At 40.1% G+C, this 9,761-nt stretch overlaps 1 protein-coding gene across 2 annotated transcripts in view; it reads right to left on the reverse strand.

The window, feature by feature from the left end:
- TTC27 (tetratricopeptide repeat domain 27) overlaps window positions 1–6,614 on the reverse strand; it is a 117,750-nt gene extending 111,136 nt beyond the window's left edge. The window contains exons 1-2 of one of the 2 annotated variants that reach the window (XM_061471024.1): window positions 6,468–6,614; window positions 3,584–3,761 (exon numbers count right to left, since the gene is read on the reverse strand). In XM_061471024.1, the coding sequence (XP_061327008.1) occupies window positions 3,584–3,761; window positions 6,468–6,555 (266 nt within the window). In that variant the 5' untranslated portion in view covers window positions 6,556–6,614. Of the gene's footprint in view, window positions 1–3,583; window positions 3,762–6,467 lie in introns of those variants that run through there. The other variant, XM_061471025.1, reaches the window with a different exon arrangement.
- Window positions 6,615–9,761: the final 3,147 nt, after the last annotated feature.

Below are 9,761 nucleotides of genomic sequence, written 5' to 3' on the forward strand. Positions count from 1 at the left end.
TTTCAAATGCTCACCCCTCAAAGGCTGCCTGAAAAGCAACAGGGACTGTGGCTAGTGTCTAACTCACCATGGTGACCTATGTAGTTTGATTTATTTCTTATATTCCCCTACACGTGTCTATCCACCCATCCATCTTGTTATTCCTTTCTATGTGAATGGGGGTTTTGCTGGCTTATTTTTAAGCACTGTTTACACCAAGTCCAGTAGGACTGTGATAATGATGTCAAAGCAGATGCTCACATACACCCTACTGTAATAGTCACATTGCTACACCTAATCTTGCTCAAAGCAAAGAATAATAGAGCATTTGTATTTGGCAAAATAATAGATTTTTATATAATGCCAGCATTTACAAATAAGAGTAAGAAAATAATAGACAGGCTATGCTTAAGATGTCATCAGGTTACCTCTCTGGGAAACATTTATTTTCTTTTTAGCAAAGTCAAAAAATTACAGAAGAGAAACAAAACCAAAATTGGACACTGAACAGTCAACTCGTATACATCAATGCAAGCTGGGAAACAGCAAGAATTTCTCCATTTTTGTTTTTCAATATATATGGCACACCAATTAACCAACCATCAGATGCCCCCATCTTACCATTCAGTGGGAAATCATAGCAAGCTTTATTGTATGGATTTGTTTTGGAAAGTTTGGTATTCATTTCTATGTTGAATAAGGTAAAAGTAGTAAATGCACTGCCAATAAAAATAACTGTTAGTGCCCATTTTTTTGTTCCTTTAGCTTCTGGAATCAAACATAAAGATGTTTTGAAACAAGCTCTCCACAACTATTTTATCTTTTTTATTGTGTCTTGCACATTATTTCACAGCTTTTAGAATGAGGCAATGAATACACCTCCTTCATATGGAGTTCAGAAAAAAATAAAGAGGCATTCTCCCTCTATATGGTTAACACATATACTATTGCTTCATCCTCTACAATGTGCTGATTAAAAATTTAGCTGCAAGGCTACATTTTCTGTAGAAGATAAAGATAACCGCTGAAACAAGTAGCAATAGCAGGGAAAACTAAAAAAAAAAAAAAAAATAAAATCTCCTATTCAACAATGTTTGCTTTGAGACTTTCCGTAACTTTTTAAGCCATCAAGTTTAAAAGTGCCATAGTGCAAAATGTCTGGGCAGGCAAGAAGGGAAGCAGTTAAATGACAGAAAAAGTTGCAGCAGATTTTAAAATGCTGCTAAATATTTTCCTCCTAGAGTTACGGAAAGTGGAAAAAGTTACAGGCTATGTCCAAAGAAATTACAGTCTAGATCCAAATTTTGATCTATTTTGCCCTCAAGCTGTCCAGTTTTAACTTCAGAAATAGAACTCCTTAACAGATCTTTTAAAACTATTATAAAACTGAACTTCATACTGTGGTTACATTGTGCAAAAAGATTAACATTATCCAACTTTCTGTTTCCGATTTAATTCAACTCCCATTGAGTTTTTTCATTTCCATAATTACATCTTTCATTTCAGGCAACAGAAGCATGTATTTGAACTTACACTGCCTACTAAAAGTTACAAGAAAACCAGTGTCTTTGTGAATTTTCTGAGCTAGAACTCAGAGGTTTACTGCAATTCCTCTGAATCATTCAGTATAAAAAGAAAATGACACTTTACCCATATACACAAAAAAATTTTCACCATAGGCAATGGAAGGTCAGAATGCAAAAGCTGCATTAATTCCTGCCATAAGACAGTCACAGGGCATAGGGCCTGTAAGTAGGAATATGTAACTATGTAACACATTTTAACCTAGAAAGTCATTGGAAACTAACAAACATGGTACAGATTTAAGAGCTACAAGCAGTGCCTATCTAAAACAGGGAATGATCTTTCAGTATAAGTTTTTCTATCAAGAAAAAATCTCAACTTCCTTCAGCACTAATTCAAAGCTTCTTACAGTATTATTAATGAAGCTTGAAAAATTCACTTGACAAAAAATGTTTCTGGCAGACACCGATATATTTTGAAGACTACATGCTTTCATTCTGAATAAAACTTCAGAAAACAAAAAAACTGTCTGCTTTTGAAAGGCTAAATATTGCAGATCTGCCTCTGTATCTTCTGGTAAGGGGGCTTCTAATGCTGCCAAAAATTGCTGAGGGAACAAGAAAAACCTCAAAGACCAAAGAGCTGAAACACGAGCACCAGAGGAACAAATTCTTTTGCTCTCTGCAGCAGGACAACAGCAGTAGAGTCCTGTAAATGACATACAGCTAAAAGCTCACAGGAGAGCAGGAGATGACATATCACCATAACAGGATATGTATAAAATACTACTGAATGCATTGTATGGATTATGATTATGTTTAAGAAGCTGAATGGTTCATAAAGGCAGCAACACATACTTCAAACAGCAACACATATCTCAAGCAATGATCAAGATTAAGACTGAGTCTGTTTCAAGCCCTGATCAATGTTTCTTTCCTTGCCACATTATTTAGAATAAACTACTGCAAGATGACAGAATTTAGAAATATTAAAAAAACTTCTATAGACTCTGTTACCATATAAACTACAGGTAATATTTAACAGCAACAGCACAACAAAGTAATAAAAAAAAAAAGAAAACCCTAACAAAACCAAAAAACAACCACCTAGAGACAAAATACACAGGAGCAACCTCTGACCATTCCAACTCAGAAAAAAAGAAGGGCATTGCATTATATGCCACACTAGAAGACAAGCTTTTGACACACTATGATCACTAACAAAACTCAGCTCAATATTTTAGAGGTGCCAAGTATTTGTTTCTCCCTGATACTTTCGCTAAAACTCTTGGGTTTATGTCTGTCAGGCATGTGCACTTTGCCACACTTACTGGCAATAACTGACCTTCTTCTTATTTTCTTTTTATCTTCTCTTATCTTTTGGCAAAATTTTTTCCCACCCTCACCTTTTAAAATAAACAAATACATATACATACATATAGTTTTCTGCTTCTACCATGCCTAGCATGATAGATTTCAGTCTGTTCATTATTTATGCAGGAAGCCATAAACAGTGAAGTCAGACTCATTAACAGCAAGAATTAGCATCTGCAGTACAATTTAGAGAACCTATCAGAGAAAGTCTTGTGAAGAAAATTATCGACGAATACTACCTCAGTAATACCTTACTCATTTTACATTAAGAAGAACAGAAGAATCTTACTATGAATCGGACATGGAAACACAGGCATTGATCAGAGAGTAACATTACATGGTACTTTAAGTAGTCACGTACATATAATGCAACACTACACAGAGAAAACTATTAATAAATTGTTTGATGACACACGGCAACGTGAATTTACATTTGTTGGCTTCCTTATACCAGCAGCTTCAAAGGTAATCTATGTAAATAAAGCCAGTGTTTCCAGGAAACCCTCATATCACAATAGTATCCAGTGAAAGAAACTGTGATAATGAACAGATGTTCCAAGATATGGGGGGAGCAACCCAAGAAATCAGTTTGCTGGTTTGGGCAGAATTATGTCACATTTTTATTTTCTTTTTCCTTAAAAAAAGCCTTTTCTAGAAATCAAATATGGCCTCTAGTAATCTTCAATATAATAAATAATGATTTCCACCTTTCCACGTTATCAACCTCTGCAGAACAGTCCAGGTATGCTAGAATCTGTTTCTCCAAGTAACTGTCGATGTTCTCCTCTGCCACAGATGATGCACTGAAAACATTCTGGATAGCTGAATTTGAAAATACTGCCTCGTATTTCCCATCCAAAATCAATTGTAATAATGATCCACTTTCTGAAGGAAAAGAAAAAAAAAGAAACAAATCAGTGTAAACTGTCTTACAAGGCCTAATCAAACCAAAACATATACCACTTCCCTTTCAAGGAATGAAACTTCACTTACAATGCAGAAGAAGTTGCACTGAAACTAAAGAACAGGAGTAGCAGCATCACTTTATCCTGTAAACTTGTATTAATGCTACAGTGAAATACAAACTGCCAGATCAACGTGAAACAAACTTGCACTGAAATTTCAGGGGAAAGACATGGATCTCGTTTCAAGCATGTACACTACAGTTACTGAAAACAACTTCAGTTGTCACATAACTCTTTTCTTCCTTCAAAATATTTTATGAGTGTGTTCCAGTAAAGTCCTACAGATAAGACAGTAATTTCACGGACTAGAAAACCCTTCTAGAGGAAATGCAACAAATAAAAATGGTTCAGTATTTTCTGGATTCAGTGAATACATTCTCATGTAAAAACTGCAGAAACTACTCAGTCTTTCCTTTAAATGCTTAGAATGTACACAAAGAATGGGCAATATGATTTTATCTTTATAAAAGAATTATTTTCCTATGATAAGTTTACTATCTCAATGAGAAGTCTGTATATGGAATCAGATTCTTAGGAATGACTAGATTTAGATCTAGTGGATTGAGATCTCTGTTTCTCCACTGAAGCCTTTCAAGACAAACAGAAGTCATGAAATACTACACATTTAGTTACTAAGAAGCATCAAAGGCATCAGATTCTTGACCCAGGCTACAACTTAGTTTACAGAATGTATCTTCTTTCTTCAGACATGCTATAGTGCAAATCAATCCAGCAGCTGTTAGAACAACTTCATCATGCTAAACCTGCTATTATTGAGCAAAATCAGTATCTGCCTACACAGCAGCTGCAATTCATGTAGATGTACTAAGTGGTTTTAACTAGCTGATGCAGTTAAAGCTGATGCAGCTGAGAAGCAGCTGAGGAAATGCAGAGATTTGCATAGGATAGGTGCTTTAATATTAATCTGTGATGCCAGCTGGGGGCTGCAGCTCCCATGCACTCAGTGTTACCACAGCTACACTAATATTAGTACCAGAGCTAGCACCAAGCATTAAATCCATACAAGCAGCAGCTCTGCAAGTGAATGAACCAAATACCAACCCTAAGCCCACCCAGCTAAAACAAGTATTCCAAACTTCAGACGTACAGGACAATGGAGCACAGAACCAATTTCACTAGCAGCAATAGATGACTTGGGAGGAATGAGTGATAGACACACGTTCATTCCGATCAGTCTGGACCTGCTAATCAGGCTGCTGGCCAAAATTTACTATTGTTCTTTACAAAAACAATCAGCTGAATGATGTAAGAGATCTTTTAGGTGCTAGATCATTTACCAAGAGCTGTAAGCTGTACCTGGAAAGGCATATGCAAAAGAATAGTACTTGTCCTGCAGCCCCACTGACATCATGCTCTCACAGAGAACAGCAATAACAAGAATTTTGGTCCAATCTACACTTTGGGGAGACTTTCTTTCACCAAATAACAGCTTCTCTATATTGGATTATATTTGTCCATACAGGCAAGACTGTAGCTGGCAGAATAACTATTGGCTGTGAGGATATTAAAAAATAGTGAGGTTTTCTCTTTCCAATAACACCGTAACATAACTGTAAGCACATAAAGTCTGCATTTGGTTCTGTGTTTAGCTTCTTATAAGACACCATACAAACTGAAGGTCACAGTCTTTAAACTGAGTTTCCAGATCACCGGTAGGAAGGGCCCATATAAGTGGTAACTAAGAATCACCACCAAGCCCACCATTTTCTCTCTCAACTGCAAGATACCTTTCACCAACTCTCAGTGAAAAGGTAGATCTGACAGGTCAGTCACATCACCTGACATTCCTGGACAGTACAACGATTAAGATTAAAAAGGAAGCAGCATAAACAGCTGAGCAGCTCTATACAGTTCTTTTCCAAAATTCCCTAAGTGCTTGGGTACAGATAAACAAGTCTTTCAACACACTACAACCTCTAAATGTTTTAAATACCATCACTTGAGCACAACTGTGTTTCTAGCCTCTCTGAAATATGCAAGTACCTTTTTGTGACAAATGTTACATTTTAAAAACTGCTGTGCTCCCCTGATTGAAAACTGGGTCAGTAACAACCGAATCAAGTGTCCTCAAGCGACTACTTTTCATTGTTTCCTCAAGCAACACTGACTAAATACTAGTAAAATATAGAACAAGTAGTTCATGGCAGACTTTTTCTCCTCCTGTTTTGCTACAAGAGCCAGGCAACCCTTCTCTCGAAGGTCATGAGCCAGCCGGAGGGCGCACTGTCATGAACAGCCTGACTAGAGGAGCGGCGGGGGCCTGCTGCAGACGCAGCTTCTCCACTTGAAACCCGGTCGGACCGGCAGGTAGCGGCCGAAAAACTCTTGAGAAGAGCCACGCCGAGGGGACCGCGCCTCTCGCCTCAGCTGCGCCGCTTCTCCAGGCTGACGAGCCCGGGGAGGGGGCGGCCCTGAGCCCGGCAGAGAGAGCAGGTGGAAGAGAGATACAACCGCCCCCAGAGCGAGCGGGGATGAAAAGAGCCGCAGCCACTACGCCAGCTCAGCCTGGGGCTGACGGAGACGCTGGTGGTTCCGGACGCGCACAGCAACGGCCACACACAAAGTCCGAGCACCTCCTCCGCGACGGGCCGAGACCTCCTCTCACCTGCCGCCGCGACTTCGCCCTGCTTCCACTCCAGGGCCTCGGCCGCGCTGAGGAAGCCCCTCAGCAAGGCGCTCTCCAAAGCGAACATGGTCCCGCCGTCCCCGCCCCGCTCCCTACCGCTGCCGGCTCGCGACCCCCGCGCTGACTGACAGGCGCTGCCGGCGCTCCCTCAACCCATGTGTGGGAACCGGCCTCAGGGAGCCGCCATGACACCGCCGCCGTGCACGCCGGGAGCATGCGACGCGCGCAGGCGCAGCGGCCCGTCCGGCACGCCTGTCCACGCTGGAGAGCAGCCCAGCGGGGGTGATGGGGGGGGGAGCGGGGCTGAGAGAGCGCGGTGAGGTGTTGCTGGGGGAGGGGAGAGAGAGACCGAGCCCTCCGCCCCCCCCCCGCCAGGCGGTGCAGGGAGGGCGGGGCGCGGTGAGGTGCGGTGAGGTGAGGGGATGCCTTGGGACGAGCAGGCTGGGCGCAGGCGCGCCGGAGTGGGGCTGCTGCCTGTGTCGTTCCCTGATGAGGCTCCTCTCTTGAGGCCCGCGGGGGCGCGCATCCCCCGGAGCGTGTGTAACAATTAACTTTTCTGAGAATAAACGGTAAATAAAGCCAAGGAATATTTTGCTTTCTCACCTCTGCCCGTTTCCCCTATGCGCGGGTACTGGAGGCACTTTGAGACTGTAACAGGTACATACATGGCAGGAGAGCCACCGGCAGGAGTCAGTGCACTCCGGACTGAGAGGGGACTGATAACTGCTTATGTAAAAGATGGCTTTATCAGTTCTCATTTGCTACAGACTTGAGGAAGTGTGTTGCTTAAATTCGCTTCCCTAAACGATCTGAAGAACGCACATGTATTTCTCGACAAACAGTCAAAAGGTTTTGTTTGTATTTCAAGACCGCTTCTGTCAGTTGGCTCAAAGGGAAGCAAGCCTTTGGGAGTACTGCCTAGAGAGGATTCAAGATTTTAGCGTAATGCTTCGTACTATTTCTAAGCAGGAAGTAGATAATTAGACCTTCTGACACAGGAGTTCTCAGGGAATCACCTTCATCTTTAACTTTCTTCCATGAGGGTATATGACGCATACGAAGTGGTGTGCTACTCTGGTGTCTGTACCAGCATGTTTAATGTCATCTCGCAAGATGTGCTGCTGTTTTGATCGATATTATATAAATAAATATTTTCTGTTGCAGAAGCTTTTTCCTAAAGCCTTTTGAAATAGATGATCTCATTGTGTACTACCAAAAAAACCACCACTACTCTTAAAGAAAGATTTGGTAAGTTTAAGGTAATTATTATTAGTTTAAACATAATAAATAGACATTTATTACAACATTTTTAACAATGAGATGCTGATTGTAAAAGCTGTCATTATATGAATTTTAATTTATCCTCAATTCTATGTGCCAGGTCTCTGTTACTGTTGAAGAAAGAAGCAATTGTGTTGTATGCCATTTTTTAACAATAGTTGATTTGCTATCTGAGGAGAGGGGAAAGGGAAGGATTTATCCTCTTGAGGATAAAACCCACTCAGGTACAGCAGGATGAAAACATGAAAGGTTGTATACCCAAACTTCTGCAGTTATAAAGAGAATATTTGAGGTGTCTGGTGAGAGAAAGGGAGCTGCAAAGTTTGAATTGGGGAATTCTATCCATTTTTCTTACTTTGTTAATTCAATCCAGCTATATCCCAGTAACCAGTTATTCTTTGCTAACAGGAAAAATATTCATATGAATACGAATCATCGTATTTATAGTCACATCATCTTGAGTTAGATCTTCAGAAACAGACTTCAAGCTTGTTTGAAGCTTAGTGGGCTCCAAAAGATGTAAGCTAAGAGTTGAAATTACATTCTTCAGTTTTGCTGAGTTAATGTGCAGGCCCGCATTTTAAGGAGGAGTGGTTCCTTAGGAAGTTTCCAGCATACCTACAGCTTTTCCAGTTATATTTGCCATTTAAAAATAAACATAGACTTAGGGTCTTGAGGTGGCAAAGGCAAAAAAAAGACAATTATTATACAGCTGTTACAGCCTATTAGTAGTATATCTCAGTCACCGGGACTGATGTGATATTTGGCATATATTACAGTTTCTTCACTGCACTTACCAACTATCATTGTATCCTTTGGTTCTCTCAGGTCTGACCAGTTCACCAACTTAGACTCTTGCTTCACCCAGACCCTGACTAACACAATCACTGCTTAGCAAGGGAGGTGGAGGTAGCAAAGCTACAGTTCTAAAGTGCTAAAATAATAGTGGTTAGGAAATCCTTCTCTTACTAACAACTTTATAAAGCAGCAACAGAGGCAGTGTAGGTCACCACACAACAGGAAAAGAAAGAGTGATTCAAACTACTCCTAGAGAATGAACAATGAAGAACATGGCCAGCTGCAAGTAGCCCTGGGCAGCTCTTCTCTGATACAGTGGCGACTCTCCTAAAAGCACTTACATTAATCTTCACTGATTATTCAGGAAATATTATATGCTAATATTACTGTAACTCTTTGTGTATGGTATCCAAGATCAGTTAAATAACTAGGCAAAGATAAAGTAGGTCTTGAGTAAATATACAGTCTGTGAAACAAAATTATAAGATTAAGCAGAAACACTGATTATGACAGGCAGCAAACAATGAAGGGGTGACAAGTTTCACATTCTGAGAACCTTGCTGAATTTCTGCCATCTTACCAGAAAGCAGTGCAGCCCTTGTTAATAAATTCTAATTGTGCTTGAAAATCACTTACAGTCCTGGTTTTTATGCTGGTCTCCCAAAGTTTGAGGTATCTCTGTGACTTGACCTCAGTAAGGTTTGGTGTGTGACTTAGGCATGACCAGTGGTCCTTATTCTCTGTTTTATAATGCAAGATCTGGTGAGTGCTGTGGATGAAAGGGTGGGGGGGGGGGGGGGGGGGGTGTTGTCTGTGGATGTGTGTGTATTAATTACAGAATATTCTATGTAAATAAGCAGAAAAATACTGGATATGTTTTTGTGACAATTTTTACAACACTATAATAAGCAGTCCTCTTCAGCTTTCAGACTTAAGAGTCTAAAAACACAAGCTAGATTGTTATATGATTAAGTGAGAATGCATTTTACTTGTATTGTATTGCATTGTATTGCATTACATTTACATTGTATTGTATTGCATTGTGTACAGTTCATTTAATTGTATACCGAAATTGGTTTAGATCTACAGAATAGTTAGATGTTACATTGTATCTTCCAATATGATTATTCCAGCTAATTAGCGTGAAGGATTTAACTTTAATAGTGTTATTAGCTTAAATACTCTGTGTTAAGT

This window comes from Pezoporus flaviventris, unplaced genomic scaffold (genome assembly GCF_033815535.1).
Source record: "Pezoporus flaviventris isolate CSIRO_AGI_PZ_B2104156 unplaced genomic scaffold, CSIRO_AGI_Pfla_v1 ptg000066l, whole genome shotgun sequence".
In the NCBI taxonomy this organism is placed as follows: domain Eukaryota; kingdom Metazoa; phylum Chordata; class Aves; order Psittaciformes; family Psittacidae; genus Pezoporus; species Pezoporus flaviventris.